The sequence below is a fragment of the Zingiber officinale genome, chromosome 9B (genome assembly GCF_018446385.1).
Source record: "Zingiber officinale cultivar Zhangliang chromosome 9B, Zo_v1.1, whole genome shotgun sequence".
NCBI lineage: Eukaryota > Viridiplantae > Streptophyta > Magnoliopsida > Zingiberales > Zingiberaceae > Zingiber > Zingiber officinale.
Genome location: NC_056003.1, coordinates 112,170,471 through 112,192,541, shown reverse-complemented (window position 1 = coordinate 112,192,541; position 22,071 = coordinate 112,170,471). Strand labels below are relative to the sequence as shown.

Below are 22,071 nucleotides of genomic sequence, written 5' to 3'. Positions count from 1 at the left end.
GTTGATCCACGGGTTAGGAAAAAAATCCCCAAAACTTAAAATAAAAAATTTAAGAATTTACTTAAACTTGAATCGGATCGGACTCTGCAAAATTTTATACTTGAATCAAATAAAGAACACTTGTTAAAAAGAAAGAAAAACAAATGCTTTAAAAGATAAATTATTTACACTCCTAACTAAACTTTAGATATCGTCACATTTGTGTGTCAAATCATGGATTTGACCCATGTAATTAGTAATCAAATTTATCAATGTTAATTTTTATATATAATTTTATTTTTGATGGCTCCATGGGTTAGCTCACTTAATTCACATTCACATTCATTTTGAATTGGGTTGGGTTGCTTAGATGACAAAGCCCGTCCCATTATGGGTTGACCTGTCTGACAACTTTATGACGTACAAGATCTAGGTGGGATAATAACAGGAACAAGATTAGAGGATAATTATGTCATTTTACCTGGGATAAAGTACCCTCTCGATAAAAAAAATCAAAGTGCAAAAATCCCACTTTAAATTGGGTTGGGTTACTTAGATAACGAGTTAGCCTGTCCCATTATAAGTTGACCCGTCTGACATCTATATTATTGGTTCAAGATCTAGGCGGGATAATAACAGGAACAGGATTGAAAGATAATTATACCATTTTACATGGATAAAGCACTCTTTTGATTAAAAAAAAAAAAAAAAAAAATCAAAGTAGGATATTTTATCAGATTTGAGAAAAAATGTCTTCCTAATTTTTACCCTTATTTTTTTCGTTAATTAAATGTTTATTTATTTATTTAAAAATAATAATTTTACTTTTAACAAATCTAAATATCTTAAAATTAAATTCTATCCATTTAAAATAAATTAAAAAATATTTGTTAAAACATTAAAAAAAAAAGTTGAGAGCAGTATTGGCTATGAGCGATGTTCAGAAGAAAATAAGACATAAATATTATCTTTTTAATTTAAATTTAAAAATAAAAAAGTTTTGAAATTTTTGCCACATCCGTACACGATCAAATGAACTATTAAACTAATATTTTTTTTTAATTGCCATGTCCAACTAATTCTAAAGATCATCAACCACATCTCAGTGGTGATTAATCTGGCTCCACACAATTAATAAGATATTACGACATGTACAGCAAAATCTCAATCTTATTTCAAACTTCATTAAAAAAAAAAGAGCGAGAGAGAATCTTTCAAATCGATCAGCAGGCGAACTGGATATTTTTTAATCCTCGACAAAAATTGAGGGCTATATAAAATTAACATTATAGTAGAAACATATATTTGTTTCAAAGCATAAAATAAAGAATAAACATATAAAACAGATGACCGCTTATTGTTATCTCATATCAACGACCCCCACCATTTTTCTTCCATCTACCTTTCCCTAGCTTTTAAAGAAAACGTCTAATTTTTCCGATCGAGAAGACCAAAAAAAAAAACTAAAAATTTACACCGTCTCAGAAACTTATCAGGCAAAATCCCCTTCCTCATAGCTACTGAGGGACTCAAGAACCTCACTGTCGTCGTCCACGTCTGCATCCTCATCCCCCACGGCCATGATCTCAAGCATTCCTTGAGCCGCCTCAAAATCATCAAGATCATCGTAGTTGACATCACCATCTTCGTCGAGATCATCTGCACTGTCGCCATCTTCATCATCCTCATTACTCAGATCATCTGAGGAGTCACCTTCACCGGCCAAATCAGCCTCAAAGATTGAATCTATATCCACATCATCCGATTCCTCGTTTTCATCTTCATCCTCGTCTGACTCACCACCATCATCTGGGTCTGAATCATCATCGGTGGCACGCTTCCTTCCAACCTCGTAGACCCTAGCAGATGAGAACATCTCTTCATGGTCATCCATGGCAATGACACCAACAAAAGAGTCTGTAGGATCGGTGGCAAAGTCTAGGACGCATCGGTCAACCTGGACAGTCGCAATGTCTAAGTAATTCACAGCGTCAATGGTGCGGAAGGCAGGAAACAGTGGGTGCCGAACGCGACGTGCGTTGATGGCTGAAGTAATCTCTTCCACGTTGCGCCTCAGGATTGCATAAATGACATCCCCACCACCATTAAAAGTAATCACCGTCTGGTCCAATGATGGTACTGTTCTCAGAAGCTTGAACTTCCGGAGATCCCACACCTCTGAATTTATGATAACCTGAACAAATTAGAAAAACAAGAATGTCATACTCTAACAGAATAAAAGAATGTAATAAATAGGTCATGCATGCTCAAGAGCACAATTCAGCAATAACAGCAAATGAACCATAATCATCAAAGAGATGCCTAAATTCCTACTTCATATCTGAGGTGATGGTTCTGTTGTATCTTGCACTAACAAATAAAAAATCCTGCAGGTTCCACCCTGGATGCTGGAAAAGACCATCTTACTAACAGTCTCAATTGCACAGGCTAGAGAAATCGTACCAGATGCTAGCCCATCCAAAATGGAATTTTGTATCGGCTACATGCAAATGGGTATGGTAAAGTCGATAGGCAACAATTACAGTGGTTTAGGATAGCAAAAGAATATATATATTTCAATTGTGGTAAAAGGTATGGATATTATGTTAGAGCTACAAGAAGTTTGACAAACAATTTTTTGATAGCCATAAGTTTACATCAAGCATCCAATCTAATTCTGTTGATATTGATAAAAATAAAGCTCTTTGGCATTATATGTTATAATGTTATTTGCAGACAATTATTTTTTCGATGGATGTGCACAATAAAATTAAATTCAAATTTTTAATTTGTCTTAAAAAAGGCAAAAACAATAGAGGTTTTACCACAAGTAGAACTGAAATAAAATGTATAAGATGTGGTTACAATAATAAGAAAGGAATCAATAGAGAGGAATTATATATGATATTACGATGTGATTAGATTAACAAGAAAAGAATCAATAGAATTACCACCTTGTAAGTAAAAAAGCTTTAAATATATCAAATTTATTATTCAACTAGAAGTTGTTGAAAAAGATATCATTAACAAAATAACTTCTGCAATCTTGGGTTTTCATTGTGTGTGCCTCGTAAGCAAAAAAGAACAATTTTTATAAAGTTATGGTATAATATCAAATTTATAAAGTTAAGCTTACTTGGAAAGAAGTATGCGGGAAAAGAAAATACAAGATATAAAACCATTAAGCTCTCTTGTTTACATGGAAAAAATAAAAAGAAAGAAGAAACTTGATTCCCTCAAATTCCTTTAATTTATTTATGCCAAAATCCAGAGAAAATGGAGGGAAGTTGAGTTTAAGCATCCCATAAGTGCAAATAAATGACTAAGTGAATGATACTACTTCCATCAAAGAAAAAAATAAAAATGAAATAGTGGAAATGATATAATGCAATTCATTAATTGCTTCACTTCACTTCATTTAGGAAACACAACATTGTAGATCTGGAACAGAATAGTAGGTGTTTATAAGTAACACTTAAAGTTAATGTAGCAAATATTAAAATGATAAGATGGATATGAAGAGTTACTAAAAAGGATAAAATAAAATAAAAAATACAAATATCCCCACACAAATATTATAGCTTCAGATCATAAGAACATAGGTTGAGAGGTCATGGATATTTTTAAAGGAGAGCAACAGACTTAATAGTTAGAAGAGTTGAAACCATTAGAATGGAAGGTGAAGGTGTAATAGTTAGAGGGAAACAAAAAGAAAACAATAGTTAAGGGGTCCCGAGGAAAGGTATATTATACACAGTCTTACCCTACTTTGTAAAAAGTTATTTCTGAGACTCGAATCCGTGACCACTAGATCACAGGCAGCAACTTTATCGTTACGCCAAAGCTCTCCTTCACATAAAACTTAATAGAGAGATGACATTTATATAGTCACCTTCAAACATGAGACATATATGGTCAAATGATGAAAATAACAAGTGTACCCTGCATAAAGGTAGACTGGAAAAACAACATAGTTGACTCAAACAAGAAAATTGAACGGAACCAAGCGAAAATTTTGATTTTTGAGTTTTAGGTCGAGTATCAAGCATGTGAAATTCTCTCTTTTAGATAAGCAGTGCTGGATTCTTTTGATTCTTATACCCCAAAAGCTTAACCCAAACTGGTGGGTAATTAATACTACATAGGAGTTTATTATATACTTTTTTTTCGAGAAAAGCTAGCCATGAGAGTCCTCAAGCACTCCCATTTGATGGTGAATTTGAACCCAATGTCTTAGCGACAACAAGAAGATAAAAATATAAAATTATTCAAATATCTAGTGTATTTTAACATTATAAAATGACTCAACAAAAAAACTAAAAGATCCAAAAGGTCAGAAAAAAGTGAAACCCAAAACATGACACGAGTTTTGGGATGGAGGATTATTGATAAAACTAGGTTTGAGTAGTGAGGTTTTTTTGTACTCTCATTGGAATCGATTCGGATAGGGTTTTTCTTAAAACCAGACCAGAAACCATTTGCTCCCACCCATATCCCTACCTAAGCATTAGGACTTGCAAGAATCTGGAATCTTAGCCTTTTAGTCCAATACTTCAACTCTACAACTACTATTCTATACCATGTGCATTGACCCCTGTTGAACATATTGATCATATATAAAAGACGAAATAATGATATTAGACACTTAAATGCACACATGTACTAGACACTCTTAATTATCTTTTCTTGAGGAGATTTCTCTCACATTGTAAGTGATTCACATTATTCATATATAGTTATATTTATTTCCATAATATATTACAAGAACAATAATATCATTATTTCCGTAGGCAGCCATTAGTGCTCTTCACATCAACTCTGGCTTAGCGAGATAATAAGTGATTGTATTGAAAAAAAGGAGGATTCAGTAATTAACAATGAAGAAAAGGAAAAAAGAAACAATTGGCGTAGCATACACCATTTTCATTAAACAAAATTTACCAAAAATCATTGGCATGCAATTATAAAGTTAATGGCTCTTTCATAAATTAGAAATCAAGATAAAAAAAATATAAAAGAAGTTATCCTTGCAATCAAAATGGAAAACAATTTCAGATAAATGAAAAGTGAATTGGCAGGAGATATAGCAAGGCTGAAGGATCATAGGATCATTAATTAAACACATCCATCCAAATTTTCACTAGCAGGGGAGACTATCAAAAAAGTTGACAACAATACCATTTCTTCCTAGAATTTATATATATACTAGCATAAAATAAGTTATTAAGAATAGAAAATATTACTAAGGTTTTACATATACGGGCTTAAAAATTTCATACAGTAGAGAATACAAATGAAACAGAAACATAAAAGAATCTCTGAATGTAACAAATACAATACCCAATATAGAGAACATCTCCTTCAAATTTAACTTAAACTTGATGGAAATTATTGCACCTATTAAGCTTGTGGTGTATGGTGGAATACAACTGTTTCAACTTTACATTCCACAACTCTATTGATTCAATTTAATATGCATGCCCTGCCATTCACACACTTCAGTGTGCGCCAAACATCAAGGCATCAAACATTGGTGTTATTTATTTGGTAAAACCAGTAATGAAAAAATAGAGAAATAAAAAAAAATTGCATATAATTTTTTTATCAATTTAGAGATTTTTTTTGATAAAATACGTGAAAACTATTGGGGGTGAAAAAAGAAATAGCTAGTATTTATGTTGGTATGATAAAATACATGAATTAAAATGTTATTACTAGTAAAAGAGCTATAAAAAGTGTGATAAATGATTTTCCTAGCAGTAGATTTACACAAAGGGCTAACTCTAAATTCCTACCTTTTACATTAATAATGGATGAACCAACCAAATATTGAAGGCAAATGTTGTATGTTATTTGCAAACAAAATTGTGTCAATCAACCAGAGTAAGTAAATTGAATTTGAAACTTAACATACAAAATACTTAAGAAACTAAAGGTTTATGTTTTAGGTTAAGTATAACAAAACAAATGAAATGTGATTTTGGTAACCAGAAAAAAAAATTAGAGAATAGTTAAGGTGGATGAATATGAAACCCTATGATTAAAGAGCATCTTGAATTTATTATTTAATAAGATACTAGGATAAACAATGTGTAGGTGAAATGGGAAGGAGCTCCTAGAGTCTTGTGTGATCACCTTGTCCCTTTTAAGTTAAAAGGAAATATTATGACTATGCTAAAACTAGTTCTACTTTTAAGGATCACAGTATTAGACTGTTAGAAAATGACAAATCAAAAAGTTGATGTAACAAAGATGGCAATCATAAACTATAGCAGAAACAATAAAACAAAAAAAATATATTAACACTTGACAGCAATTAACTCTAATTGATGAAAAAATGAGAAAATTGGCTGAGATTGTATGGAATGTTGAAAGACAATAAAAAGATACTATAGTGAAAGGATTGAATTTATTAGAGTGAAAAGTATAAAGGGTAAAGAAAGGCCAAAGAAAATATAATATTTCCTTGCATAGAGCTCAATAAATGGATATGTTTCATATATAGCTAGCCCAAATAGTTAGGATAACCAATATGATGACGATATAATGAAAAAAGAAATCAATGCAGGGATTATAAGAGCATTTCTTGTTATCTAATTTGATAAGTGTCTTGAAATGATTAGCACCAGAAATTGTTAAAGGGCCAATCCAACGTATTGAATATTGACCGTTACCTCATTTCCAGCAGGATGAAATCCACCTCCACCATAATCAGTAAACTGTTCAAACCGATGAATTGCATGTGAAGTTCTCCTATCCCACAAAGTTCCATTCCATAGTAACATTGTATCCATAGGGCTAAAGTGTATAAGTGATTGGGCATGCCCTCGAACTGTGCCTGACTGGAAACTTCGGTTATCAGAAAGTTTCAACTCTTGTGTGAAAGTTTGCACATCATATAGAAAAACCTCTCGGCGCGATGCTTCTGATGATAAGGCTGCAAAGCTGGTACCTAAATGACTAAAGCGAGCAGCTTTGCAACTTGCAAATGTATGCAAAGGATCTCCTAATATGGATGAAGCATCCCACAGCTTGACATCATGAAAGGAAGAAGAGAGAACCAAGTGGTTTCCACCAGACAAGGCTGATTGAAGCAGTGTAATAGAACTCTGGTGGCAGGTCTGAGACTCTAATAAATTGCCACTGTTTGAATCAAATATCTTTAATTCACCGGAATGGCTCCCTGTTGCAATACGTGAAGAGTCCCCAAGGAAAGTAAGAGATGTTAGAAGTGTAGTTTCATCACGGCAAGTGCGACAATGCCTGTATCTGCTGTATATATATTGACGGTCATTACGATGAGCATAAACCCCACCATATTGCTTCCTGAACTCTCGATTACTAACACGTGCTGTTACATTTGCAGGTGCACGCAAGCTATGGCTAGGTTCTGGGCAGATGTGTGGTTGCAAAAGAGGAAGTGGAGGCAAAGTGGTAATAGGAGCTGGGCACTGTCGATGTTGATGCTTCAAATATTGCACCACCAATGAGTCAAGTGTCATCCTTTCAGTGTTTCCTAATTGTGAGTTACCAAGCGGGCCAGGTTGAGGAATAGATGTCAATGGCATTCCAGGTGTGATCTGACATCGAATGTCATCTGGTGTATCTCCAATAATGTTGTTGAATGATGTTCTGCTGAATGGTTCTCCTGGACTCTGATATACAAAGGGGGACAAGCTTCCAGTGTCCATTGGCAGAAAATTCTTCCTACAAGAATATGGTGTCTGAAATAATGGAGATTGAGAAGATGGGTCCATTATTGCAAGACGTTTAGCTGGTGTTGCATCTGAAGAGTTCTTCAACTCCAAATGTTTCCTTTTCATTGGTAAACAAATTGGTGTTCTAAGTGGCACTTCTGTTTCTGAAGTAGCTTTGGGAAATGATACAGATGGTGTTTCTGCTCCACTGCAAAGTGCAGTTGCTTTTGAAAGACTAGATGCTCTAGCATTGGATGATGCATGTGATGAAAGTTGGCCTTTCCCATGGGAGGACTTGGAAGCATACCTGGACTGTTTCCTTTTCAAAGAACTAAAAGCTAAATTGGACTTTAAACAACTTTCATCATCTTGAGAAGCTATCTTTGTAAAATCAACTAGGAATCCACCAGGTGCACGACCAGATGGCCACAGAAATTGCACAGACATAGTTTCCTGGATATTTGTTTGATGTAATGGTGGTGCTGGTGCTCCTAATGATGGCAAAGGTGTCAAGTCAGCTTCCTTCTGTAGCAAGGCAGCCGTAGCAGTTAAACCAGATGCCAGTAGATGCTCATGTATCAGCAATAACAGCTCTCTGCACACAACTAGGTCATATGATTAAATATATATATATAAAGCAGATTCTTAAATAAGCATGCATGTCTAAATTGAAAACCTGGAGTGATAAGTTATAGGAGTTGCTGCAGCTATTGCTGCTCTTTCAAAGCGCCTAAGTGTAGGAGCAGCAGCATCAGTGGCTGCCAAGGTGCTTGCACGCCCAGAATTTGTTACAATCTACCATTATTTGCAAATAAAACAAATTAGAATCAGAGATATCACAACGAAATCATGGTCTATGAAACACAACACTAAGCAAAGTGACTAATATCAACTTCAAGGATTCATTAAAGTAGCCCAAGCTCCATGCATTTCTTTGAAGTCCTGAGTTAGCACATTATGAAAAATAATAATAGAAACTAGGGATATTGCTAGCATGAAGATGTTAAGAGAGAGAAAAAAAACTGTCATCAGTAACTTACTGCAATCAACTCAACAGAAACTTGAATCAACTCAGACTGCCACCTTGATTGTCCAGTTCCGGATACTTGGCTGCTCAAATCTCGAATAAGTTCTGAAAGCTTCTTACCGACCTGAAATATAAAGGATGGTTGAGAACGGCTTGAAGAGTGGTAAATTTCTGTCTAGTCTAGATAATAAAACCAAAAGAAAAATGATCATTCAAAGTGCTGCTAACGAAGAATGAATCTTTAAACACATTAGAGGTGCATCAAGGGCATCAATTTTTATTTCAAGCACCACAAAATAAATTTCAGATAGCAAGTTCACAACCTGCAGATTTGTTAATATGTGTGCAATTGATTCATCTCTTGCTAAACCAAGCAATACACGACATGCTAAAGCTCTGATGCAGTCAAGAGCAGCCGCAGGTGTAATCATCCGAGGGTTCAGAAGATGCAACAGAATTTTGATGCCATTGTTGGCTCGAACAGCCTCCCTAGCCTGATGATATCCTTGTTCCAACTGAGCAGCAAGGCCAGCAGACCCATATCCAGATCCTAAAGATATCCTTCGGTCACCAACCACTCCTGCGGACATAGAAGGTGCAGGGGTGTTTGAGCTAGAACCAGGTTCTGCATTTCTCTCCCGCGTCTCATTCTGGACAGCAAATGCAGCAACATTGTCTGAGTTATTTCTTTCATAATGTTTCTCTCTATTTTCTGAAGGACCATTCCATGTTTGAACTGAAACAGGCTGCTGACCTTGGGCTGCCACAGAAGGTTTGTTGCTGATTGAAGGAGGTGGACATACAAGATTTACTAACACATTCAAGGCTGGATGAATCACCTGAAAAACAAACATCAGAATCAAGAAAATGTTCGTTCTCATCAAAGTATGGTACACAAAAGGAATCACATTGAAAAAGAATTCTGGAATAGAGATAGTTATACCTCAGGATCAACATAACCAACACCATTAGCTGCATCAAGAATAACTGACATGCCCACTCGGTTATTGTTCAAAGAAGCATTTATGATTAGTTTACGACTATCTTTTACCAAAGTGACAATATGGAGAACACCTAATGCATATTGAGCCAAATCATGAAGATACCGATCAACAGATGGGGCCTGTAGAAATATGCAAAATATCAGAATTTTATTTGTATAGCTAGGGATAGATTGTGTACTATGTGCAGAAAGATGATTATTATTACCAGACACAACTCTAACATTGTTATATGGCCATTAAAGGCTAAGAACTTATCCACAACTGCCCAACGGGTCCTAACAAATGTAGGGCCAAGCTTTCTGTCACGCTGTATTTGAAGAAAAACAGAATCCATGGCTTCGTTGCTGATGTCAAGTGGCTTATAAGCAGCCCTCGCATTTGAGTTACTTCTGGCTATACCTCGACTACTTTTATTTGGGCGAAGTGAATCCACAAGAAGAATAAGATGGGCCCTAAAATACTGACGCAGTGCAACACAAGTGTGATAAGCAATCTGCTTTTCTGATGAAGTCAGTACTTCACCAGGTGATCGATCATTTCTTGCAGATGCATTAGGTACACCTAAAGCACCAGAGTTCCCACCAGATCTAACAGACGATGCAGTATGCAAAATATTTAACATTTTCTGAAGGCCTTCTTGTGAATCAAAGGAATCCAGAATTGCTCTGAAGACAAATGCAGCAGCAAAAAATATAGCTGCATTTTTCCTTGCTAGATCTTGAGCACATTCCAGTAGCTGAAGAGCTAACTCAACCACCTGATGCACCACAGCGGACGGCAGAGCACAAACACGTTCCATAATAGCCTACAAACACATCCCAATAAGCATTGTAAAAATTTCATATTTCTTAGCAATGTGAAATTCTCATTAGAACCACAATAATTTTATTTGCTACTTAAAAATATTTTATTACTATTCGAATATATTCTTATCACCTGAAGGGAACCAATGGTAAACAAACATGAAGAAAGACCAAAAAATGTATGTATATCCCTGCGAACAGAGAGAAGTTTCTGTATTCCTCCCCGATCAACAAATAAGGCAGCAAATTTCCTGTGTGCAGCCAAGGCACATATCAGCTTGAGGACTTCAGGCAGCAATAGGAGTTCAGAAGAAGCTTCACGATCTCTACAGCTGCGTTGTAAGAGTGCAAGGCAGACATCTACACCCTTTTCATGTAGAATGGGTCCTAGAGCTTCAACATATTCCCCCAAATATTCAAGGCACTGAATGGAGTATTTGTCTCTCAGCCTTGCAAGATGCTCAGTCTCCCATATAGTGAAATTTTCTCTATCAACCTCCTCTTTGGCTTCAAGAGGCTTTTCCATAATTTCATTGGTTACTCGACTCGCATTCCTAAGATTGGAAAAGCAAATAAATTAGGAAAAAGAAAGAGAGAATAAAGGTTTTCCTCTGTGTATATTTGCCAGTGTGTTGGATGAGTATGGATTAATGCATACCGTGAAATCTCAGTCGTCAAAGCAGCTTCAACAACAGTAGATGCAGCTTGAGATGCAGCCAGAACTGCAGCTTCTTCATCATTTGTGCTTTTCCACGCCTAAATGGCAGCATGTCAACAATCTGTAGCTGTTACCATAAATAGGATAAGGAAATGAATGAGAATGCATGAATTTACTTACCTCCATAGCAGCAGTCTTGACAAGTTCAGCCGCTGCATCACCAGCTGCTTTTATAGCTTCTATAGGAGCATTAGCCGTTCTGGCTTCAGCTTCAGCAGCTCTTAATGCTTTTTTCACCATGTTAGATATGTCCCTTTTGCCAACAATACAATCTTGTAATCGTTCATCATTATCCTCTTCAATGATGGAATCATTGCAGTCAAGCATGTCTGAGTTATCTTTTGCAATAACTACATTTCCATTGTCATCCTGTTGACTGAAGTTTCTTTCCCTAGAAGGTCGACTCATTCCTTCTAAGTGTGCTCCACAAGATGGAGATGGACTGTTTTCATTTTCTGGAGTAACTTCAGTAATCCTTGCATTAACTTCGCTCTTTGGCAATCCATGGTTTACTATACAAGTTCCATTCACCCCCTTATCATCAGCATCAACGCATAGGGCAGATGATCCAGGAGAACACTCAGATTTTGAATTTATAGGCCCTGAATTTATCTTCTGCCTTCCATCAGCAGTAGCACCTGGAGATTCCTCAATCAAATTGTTTGCACTGACCAACTCTGATGAAGAATCAGTTAGTACAGATTTCTGTGACTCACTTCCATCTCCCCAAGAATGATCTCCTTGACCTTGTTTAATAACATCGTCCCTATCAGTATCTGGATTAGCTGATAGCCTCCGGTCACCAATCCTTGAACTCCCCAAGCGAGATCTACCTCTAGCTTCATCTCTTGCTCTGATGGAACTAGAAGATGAAGGATGGTTAGTCTCAGCAGTACAAGAGTTAGAGTCGCCAAAGTGTCGCGTGCGCAGATATCGCATGAGCTTTGTTGACAATTCCGATGTCAGCATATCTTCCACTACCTGACTGCTACTGCTCAAAAAAAAAAAACAATCACATCAAACTCCAGAGTAAGAGGAGCATAAGGAGGGAGGGACATGTGGGAGAAAGTGACCTACCTAGCCAAAGATAAAGCAAGAAGTCCAGTAGAATAAGTCCTCAGCATCTCAGAATCAGTTGGCTTATCCTCTCCCAGTTCACGTTTCCAAATGCAGTTATCATCAGAAACTACCATATCCAAAATGACCCAACTTTTGACATTGTCAAGCACTGCATCCTCAAAAACATGTGGATACTGGACTCATAGAAAAGCAATTCAAAAATAAAGTAAGCAAGGTTGTCCTAATTCAATCTGACTCAAACAGATAAGTTTCACAAAACGGAATAACAAGCTCACCATCCAACAGGAAGAACAGCTAATTAACAACCTAGCAGCAGCAGCACGTATACTCAGCGAATATACACTTTCCGTTAAGAATTTGGTTGATATTAAGTCATAAAATTCATCACTCTCCTGAAACAAAATGACAGCAAAATACTAATCCCAAAATAGAAAAATATTTTTTACCCTTCTCCACAGGCAAAACAGTCTAGAAGAACGAGAAAAAGACTAATACTTGCCTGAACTAAGTTACCCAACCTTCCAATGTTGTGAGATGACCTAATGTTGTTGAAAGGTGAATTTGCAGTTTCCTCAAGATATCTAAATAAAGAGCAGGCAATAGAATGAGTAAAATACAAAAGAGAAATACAAAGAAAACAATAAAAGGGTATTCCAGTGCACGAAGCTCCCGCCAATATGAAAAATAGCTGCTTTGTCTTATGTATCTATTTTCATCAAAGATAAGCTCTTGGCTGATCTCTACCATCAACTCGTAGTTGAACTTATTTTTAGCGCTTCGGGATATCTTCAAAGGCCACAATAACAAATAGAGTATAATAGTCAACTGGTCATAACCAATTAAGATTCTGTAATTAAGGTAAGAAGATGGTGTGCCTGTACAGAAGCAAGGACAAAAGGATTAAAGGTATAGCAGATGTATATCTTATCCTTAATCTGTCCTTGAGTTGTCATGATAAAAAGAAATTACCGAAGTTATTAGAATCTGTGTTGGGACTACAGGGTATGATTTGAGTTGTTTTGTTTAATGAATAACTTAGTCAATAAATGGCAAATTATAAATATCTTAGCAAGGAACAAAAAAGGAAAACTCGATGCCAACTGATCCTTCTATTTCATTTACCTTATATTTAATTGTTTTATATGAATCAAAAATATTACAATTACCCTCATTTATAAGATGACTTTAACATTAATTAAAGTTGCACTCATTCTTTGGTCTTAATTTCATAAGACTGAATGCTTAGAAATTGATCCTTTCTTTTTATCAATTTGAAAACCATGGAAATGTTTTCAAAATTTCTACAAATCTACTCACATGTCGAGATATAAGTTTCTCATAAAGGCAAAAATCATACCCATGTCTTTACACTCTTCACTCATCATCAAATTTATCATTACCCTCTTTGTCATTCTTTTCTAGATAAGGAGTCTGAGACTCCATAGCTATTACTTCAGAGAAGTCAAATCCTAGAACTTTAGTCAAGACGACAATCATAAAAGTTGCTATTGCAACATGAAAGTTAATTCTAACTAGTTGTCTTGAATCTAATGGAAGTCTAAAGTACAAATGTATTCTTCGTGTTCTTCGTGCCATAGGAAGTAAAAGTTTTAAGCAACCTTTATACCTCATCCATTCTCAATTTCCCTTTACGCTCTTTATGACACACTTTTAGATATTCAATATGAGACTCCCTAGCAATTACTGTTGGTGCAACGGGAGCAGTAAAAGAAGGTGAATTGCCTGTCAAATGAAATTAACCTCCTCTCTTTCTTTCAACTTAGATTAGTAGGCACAATAAATTTAAACATAAAAATGAACAACTAAATGAAAGAAGTAAGAAGGCCAAAATTTACCCAGTTACAACCTAGGTGGTTATAAATCCAAGGGTTTGAAAGTGCTCCACTAGAATTCTCCTTCGTTGTAGGCGGAAAAGCCTCCTACCGAAGTTGACAGCTCAAAAGAACTAGGAAAGAGTACAAGACTTGTTGTTCAAGTTATTAAATATTTCCTCACTTCAGAGGTCTTTTTATAGCTCTTGAAAATCTTATCTGAGGGTGGATGGCGCCTTGAACCCTGTTCAAGGCGCCTTCAATTGGTTAAGTTTACCGCTGAAGATAAAACTTTATCTTCAGCTAACGGTCATTTAAAGGCGCCTTCAATGGGCTATAAGGCACCTTCGACACAAGGTTGTCGACCCCCGCTGCACCAACAAATAGTATTAGAGCCAGAACGCTTCAGAAAAGACTAACCGCCACTAAAGCGACGAAACGATGGTCAGTGCAAGTATTCATCCACCGAAATTCGAAGGAGACTTTGTGCAATGGGAACGCCGAATGAAAGTATTTTTTTAAAAGAATTTTGAAATTCTTTTAATTATGAAATATGGTTTTGTAGCCCCGGACCAACAAGGAGCGGAAAAAAAGAGTATTCATGGACAAAGAACGAACAAGTCGATTTCATGGTGAACGACAAAGCAGAGTTTCATCTGTGGAACGTTCTTCCGTTCTAGGAGGTCATAAAGAGCTCTGGGAGCTGGAACTCCACAAAGGGACTTCGGAAGCTAAGTTAGCAAGGCAGGACATCCTCCGAACCCAGCTAATGAATCTTCGGATGAACAATAGAGAGAAGGTAACGCAACTCCAAGCACGGATCAAAGAACTTATCACTCAACTCAACAATCTCGGAGAATCGGTAATAAACCGCGATTCAATCCGGTACGCGCTCAACGCCTTCCCGAACTTCAGAATGGTCATCTTTAGTAGATGCATACTACATCTCTAAAGAGTCCCCTCGGATGGGTCTAGTGGCTAGCGCATGAGGTGTTGTCACCATGAGGTCTGGGGTTCGAATCTCGACAAAATCGAGATAAATGTCTCCCTTATGTGCTAGTCACTATTCCAAAGACTACTAGCCGCCCGTGATTTACCTCCTCCGTGTTGGCCTTGGGACGGGTTGGCAGAGGCGAGCGTATTCGCCTTTTGCCACCATACTACATCTCTAAAGACTTTGAGGTAAGTACGCTAGAAAATTTATTTTCTACTTTTGAACTTCACGGAACTCGATGTGCAGATCCTAAAGAAACCAAAAAATCGAGCAACAATCTTGCCTTGAAAGTCAAGAAGGAAGAACTAGACTCCGAAACATCAATCGATGAAGATGAAGTTGCCCTAATGATAAAAAAATTTAGTAAGTTTATTAAATCTAATAAATTTAAGATGCGGGCTAAGAAATAATATCGGAGCAAAAGAAAGGTCCAATGTTACAACTACCAAGAAGAATAGCACAACAAGGACGACTGCCCTAAACTAAAGAACAATAGTAAAATACCAACAAAATCGAAACTCAAAACCCTAAAGGTGACATGGGATGAATCATCGTCATCAGAATCAGAAGTTGAAGAATACGCCGGACTAGCCCTATTGGCAGATAACCAAGGAGAAGATAAAAGCAGCTCAGAGATGAGCATCGATAAAGAAGAAGGATCTTCAGAAGAAAACTACGATGAAGGAGGAGCATCACACCACAAGGTAAGTGAGGTACATGTATTACCCTTGAACAATCTTTTGAATTTATCAAGATGTTATCTAAGAATATAGTAAAACTAGAAAAAGAAAATGCTAAGATAAAAATGAATTTAGCTAATGATAATCTAAGAATAGAAAATGAAAAACTCAAATCACAAATAGAGAAACTAGAAAATGATTATGCATGTTTGAATTCAAATATTTTTCAAAAATCAAAATTTAAAAATTATAATAGAATCAACTAGTACATTAGAAATCACCTCCCTAGGAATTATGTACCTCTGAAGTTTTTAGTAAATCCAGTAGGTTCCTACCTATATTGGGTTCCTAAATCTTTTTTAGACTAAAGTTCCCAAAATTTTTTAATAAAAATTGTTTCAATTAGAAAAATATTTATCAAGTAATTTTTCTGTTCGAATTACTTATTCAAAATTTTTATACTGATAAAATAGTAAACTTTTAGTTAAACTAAATATTTTCAAATTTGTTTGATCTATAATAAATTTATTATGAATTAATTACCAAAAAGTTATTTTTAATACTAAAAATTCACGAAAAAATGAAATTTAAGAATTTTAATTTTTCCAACCGCTCTACTCAAATTAACAAAATTTTTAGACATAAAAATATATTTTTAAATATTAGTTTTCTAAAAACAGGTTGCTGTACTAAAATGATTTATTTCTGTTAAAGTACAAAATATTTTTTTCATGAAAATTTCATTCAGATCTGACGTTCTCTAATTGAGTATAACTAAATTTTTCAGGATTTTTAAAAACCGAGAAGTAATTTTTAACATTATTTTAGTCAAAACAAAAGATTAATAGGTACAATTCAAATATTTTTGAAAATAATTTCTGAAAATGTTACTTTAGTGGATATTCTCTTAATAAACCCTAAGAGAATTTCTCAAATTTTTATAACTACTTTTTATATTTTTCCCGAGTTTTTTTATATGATCAAAGGGGGAGACATAGGTAAAAGTTAAGGGGGATAGGATAATTGAAACTTTTTATTCTTGTACTTATTTTGCAATTTTATTAACTTAATTAACTCATTTCATTGCAAATTTTTGTTATAATTGCAATTTCTATGTTATTTCATTATAATTTAACCCTAACTTAACTTGGATTATGCACATCAAAAAGAGAGAGATTGCAAGTACCCCAAGTTAGTTTTGATGTGATCAACCAGGTTAAGTTAGGTCATATGTATTTGATCCTTGTGTCTAAGTGTATAGGAGCTTAGGAACACAAGAAGTCGAGCGAAAGGCACAGCCAACGAGAAGGATGGCACGGGAAGGGAGTCGATGGGCTCAGTGCATCTGAAGGGTGAGGTGTTACAGAAGAGTACACCGGCTGACGAGAAGGACACGCACGGCAGTCTGAGGGGCGAGAAGCCGTGGAAGAAGGCTGCTCAAGGAAAAGGTCAGAGTTGGGTTCTGGTGAACTCAACTCCGGTTGGTAGGAGCATCACCCATGCAAAGAAGATCAGCTAAAGAGTTAATCTACCTCAAGGAAGGCGTCTACAATGTTTTGGAAGGCGTCTTCCATGAACAGTGTCGAAGGCAATTTCTAACCCATTAAAGACGCCTTCACTTACTTTAGTGAAGTCAGTTCCTAGAACTTCAATCAAACAACAACCATAATAGTTGTTATGGCAACAACTGGATGAATTCTACTAGTGGTCCTGAATCAGGTCGAAATTTAAATTACAAATGCATTCGGCCTATTATAGGCAATAAACATCTAGAAAATTCAAAATTCATTATTCCAGAAAGAAATGCACCTAAACTGGACGATGAATAATCTGCAATTCTTATAATCCCAAAATTTCAAAAGTTATCCAAGTATATTGTATTAGAAAAGGGAAAGATCCACAGTAAATTATAATATTTGAAATTGAACTTGGAAGCAGAGCTAGGCCACAATGTTGATACTAAACATTTCACCTAAGAACAATTCCTAAGACACAGTTTATTCCACAAATTTCTGCTATGTCAAACATGTGGTTGTGACTATTGAAGCTTGAGCAAAATTAATTTTGTTTAATGCTAGTTACTCAAAATACAATACTGTGGTGCATGTTGTTTGCAGATGACATTATTTTGGTAGATGAAATACGTGAAGGAGTAAATGTTAAACTAGAATCTTGGAGGGAAACACTAGAAGAAGGGAAAGGTTTTAAGTTTAGTAGATTAAAGACAAAATATATGAAATTTAAGTTTAGCAATATTAGAAGTAATGAAACAATTGTTAAGATAGGAGGACGAGTTGCCCGGAACCGAGAGATTTAAATATTTAGGATAATTTTTGCAAAACAATGAAGGGATTGAGAGAGATGTCTTACATAGAATACAAGCAAGATGGGTGAAATAGAGAGGAGCATCAAGTGTTTTATGCGACTGCAAAATACCTCTTAAACTTAAAGGTAAGTTTTATAAATCGCAGTTAGATCTACTATGTTATATGGAGCTGAATGTTGGGCTATGACTCGAGCACATGAGTAGAAGATGAGAGTTGTAGAGATGAGGATGTTAAGGTGGATGTGTAGACATACGAGGATGGATAAAATAAGAAATGAAAGTATTAGAGAAAAAATCGGAGTTGCATCTATTGAGGAAAAACTCCGAGAGACGTTTAAGATGGTACGAACATGTACTTAGACGACTAATAAATGCTCCAGTTAGGCGATGTGAAACTATGATAAACATACATATCAAACGAGGAAGAGGAAGACCAAAAAAGACTTGGTTAGCAATAATAAAACAAGATAAAATTTATTTAAATATAGATGATGACATAATAGGAAAAAGAGCTCAATGGCGTAAAAGGATTCATACAGCCGACCCCACCTAGTGAGAAAAGGCTTGGTTGTTGTTGTTGTGCTAGTTACTCAAAACAAATGTCAAATCCAATAAGATTAGAAATTTTAATATGTTTCTTATCAGAATTCAAACATTGCAAGTAAATCTCAGATGGTTAAAATGTCAGGTTAATGTAGAAGTCCATACTAAGAGGAGAGCTGAAGATACCATTTGCACGGAAGAGAGCTATTAGAGGTAGAATAAGATCTATATAACAAACCACAAATAGTTGGGACTCGGATCTATTGTTGTTGATGTACAGTGGTCAAGAAAAGAGCATAGCCTGTAAGTACAAGTATTATAAACCCTAGGGCATCTTTGTCAGTGATGAATTACCTAATTTCAGAATTGAGATAACTCACTTGAAATTTTGATTTACATTCTTCAGATTATCAAGAAAGATTTTTTGTCCAGTAAGAATCAACGGAGAATGTTTATGGGCATATTCTGTCTTAATATGCCTGCAGTTATATACTGAAATTACAACAATATGATTTACAATTCTATTATTAAATGTCAATATTCTTTACAGTTTCATTATTAAATGCTAATAAGAATCATGTGCCAAAAGCACAGCATATTGTTTCAACCAAAAATTCATGGAGTGATATGTATAGGTAAGAGAAAGGCGCATAGAATGTGAATGTGTTTCCAGTCTTTGGCTTCAGTGTTGTTTTACATTATATCAGAATTAACATAATTCATTTTTCATTTTAGTTACTTTTTTAAGATTAGCTATAGGTCAATTATCCAAATCACCAACAGCTCAAATCCATAATTTTTATTGTTTCCATAGCTACATATCACTTAGATCTAACGTTCCTGTAGCATCCGCTTGTTGGCTTCGCACAGGACAAAAAAAAAATTGTAATTTGACTATAATTTCAAGCATCCTATGGAAACATCATTTATCATGAGAACCTCATTAAGTGCATTGTGGAATTAAATTGAACAAGCACTTGCTTCTTGGAATTAAGTATTTGTCTGATTATACAGATGGGTGATTAGAAGTCATTACATGTGCTTGGTATGAGGAAACAGCACATTGTGTTTCAGCGCACTAAATAGGAGAAATATTTAATATAAAACTTCAAAGTCCCAGCGACAGTAAAAGTGGTGGTTTTCCTTTCTCAAAACTAGATGAAAAGAACGGATTAATTCTGTAAAACTGAGATTATACTCAACGACGAAACAGCTCCTGCAAACTTCTTAGTATAAAATAAATACTTGCAAGGGCAGTTTTATAACATGCTTATTGAATGGCTACCTATAAACGAGCCGGTGAACAAAAGGCGAAGCTAGAACAAAAGACGAAAGGGCACCTGGATTCCTGGGCCTCGAGAATCGTGGCCAGCGCATGGAGGTGCCTAGGGTTGGGGTTGACCTGCGTCTCGACAATCTTGGATATCAGCTTCTGCGCTCGAGCGAGGATCGCCTCGTCCTCCTTCCCGTCCACCTTAGGCGCTTCCGCAGGCGTATCCGCTGCTGCCGCCGCAACCGCGACCGCAGCCGCTGCCGCCCGCTCCTCCGCCATCGATGCGATTCCCCCTTCCACCGCGGACGTCAGAGATGGCGAGAGACGGGGAGGAATTGCGCGCAGCAGGAGCCTGTCTACAGCAGAGCGAAGACACTAGAGCGAGGTGTCGGGGAGAATCCGAAAGGGTCGATTTCCTCTGGCTTACGAATTTATAAAACCTAGTTTTCCCAAACCGTTCGCCAGGGCAAAGCAGGTACCCGGCTGCGAGTGGTTCAGATTTAGTTTGGGACTCACCGGTTGGAACGGAAGGCTGAGATCGATCTGGTTGAACCGGATCAAGCTTCGAACGTAGCTTGTCGACCACTTTACTGGAATAGTTTTGAAAAATTAACAATGAGGTTGCGCCGTTGGACAGTACGTTGCAACCCCCTGTGCTCTACCCTTTTTTTATACCCGTAGCTCCAGCCTCCAGGGTATAACAGACATGGTAAATAAATGAAGATGGGTAGCTGGAAGGATTAAATTTTGGAGTTGACAGGGTATAAATTTTTGCACCCAATGGTAGAGTCGGGTATAAGTTTATCCGGGCTGTAGCCCGGGCCCAACTACGCAAAATGTAATCCTATTGACTTTGAATTTCCAAATAAAATAGACATATCTTTCAGCCTGAGCACCCATTCGGAGGACATTTTTAGCATGAACGAGTTATAATTCTGAGCTCCGTCATTGCTTGCAATCTCTATAACTTACCCTCATCCACTTGTTTCCTCAATTATTATGATTTACTTTCTTCGTATTGATCTTGAGATGTTCTGACAGGAGCGTTGGGACGAACACTTCGCCTTTTGCCACTTTTTATGTACCCATCGTCTTTTCCTAAATTTTCTCGTCCTCCTCCACTTGTTGATCATCATTATCGATCTTGTGTGATCCGGCTGAGATCAGGCAACGGACTGACTCCAGAAAGAGAACTTGTCGCATGTCGGTGGGTATGCGGATTGGATGTCTATCAGTCAGTCTAGTATCGAATAGGATGTCTTATCAAATTGTTGTCGAACGGGTTGGCAGTGGTTGTCGTGGTCGAGTTGAGTCTTCTCCTTAGTCGTATGGGAATGGATGGACAATAAATAAGATGAGTAAAAAATCGGTTAAATAGAATTAACCGACCAAACTGATCAAATTTGAAATTTTAATTCATTTAATTCAGAAGTTCATTTTAAAAAATAAAATAAAATTGGCTACGTTCAATTTAATTGGGTCAGTCTTGATTTTAAAATTTTAAATTCAATTAAATCGAATATATCAATCTACTGCTATGTTATTAACAGTTGATTGATAAATACATAGCAATTGACATTATACTTGAACCGGAATTTAAATTCATAACTCACGCTCATTAATCACGCCTGAAAAGTAGCTCAATGGTGAATTTGATCGTTTGAAAATTTGATTATTTTGATATTTTTTTATCAAATTAGTTGATTTTTTTAATCAATTCGATTTGTTTGATTTTCATAGGGGAGTATGATCGGTTCAGTTTTTCAAAAAAAAAATGATTTCAATTTAATCAGTTCGGTTGTTATTAATCGATTGCTCAGCCTTAACAACCAGAATATTACACTTATAAGAAATATTAGAGAGGGGAGGGGTGTAAGGGGAATCTCTATAAAACCTCGCCAACACTCAAGCCATGTTTACGTTGGCAAAGGGGAGGACAACGAATAGTAAAATAGCTCAAATAGTTGAAACCTTACCTCCTCCTCTACTTCTTCCTCCACGGCATCATAAGAAGATATGGCAGCAAGTGAGACTATTCATACAGTGTCGGAAGCATCAATATCTTCCTCATTGCCCACAGCCACATCATCTACAAGTGAGGATACAAGAAGTAGT

The 22,071-nt window shown here is 36.1% G+C and overlaps 1 protein-coding gene across 2 annotated transcripts; it reads right to left on the bottom strand.

Moving 5' to 3' along the window:
- Nucleotides 1–1,376: 1,376 nt before the first annotated feature.
- On the bottom strand, nt 1,377–20,360 carry LOC122023929 (DDB1- and CUL4-associated factor homolog 1-like). 2 transcript variants are annotated; one of them, XM_042582369.1, is made up of 14 exons: nt 20,024–20,360; nt 12,808–12,889; nt 12,584–12,700; nt 12,306–12,481; nt 11,349–12,219; nt 11,169–11,266; nt 10,644–11,064; nt 9,913–10,512; nt 9,647–9,826; nt 9,027–9,542; nt 8,717–8,827; nt 8,353–8,471; nt 6,654–8,271; nt 1,377–2,173 (listed from the first exon to the last, which is right to left on the bottom strand). In XM_042582369.1, exons 1-14 carry the CDS (start codon nt 20,233–20,235, stop codon nt 1,472–1,474), a joined length of 5,823 nt encoding a protein of 1,940 aa, XP_042438303.1. In that variant the 5' UTR covers nt 20,236–20,360; the 3' UTR covers nt 1,377–1,471. The 2 variants fall into 2 exon arrangements, with proteins under 2 accessions (XP_042438303.1, XP_042438304.1); XM_042582370.1 differs by having other exon boundaries at nt 11,349–12,213.
- Between the last annotated feature and the right edge of the window lie 1,711 nt (nt 20,361–22,071).

Coding starts and splice junctions, on each gene's coding strand:
- LOC122023929 (XM_042582369.1), bottom strand. CDS start 20,235: ATGGCGGAGGAGCGGGCGGCAGCGGCTGCGGTCGCGGTTGCGGCGGCA. Junction 8,272..8,352: donor CCTATAACTTATCACTCCAG/GTTTTCAATTTA, acceptor AGTTGTGTGCAG/AGAGCTGTTATTGCTGATAC. Junction 2,174..6,653: donor TTCATCCTGCTGGAAATGAG/GTAACGGTCAAT, acceptor TAATTTGTTCAG/GTTATCATAAATTCAGAGGT.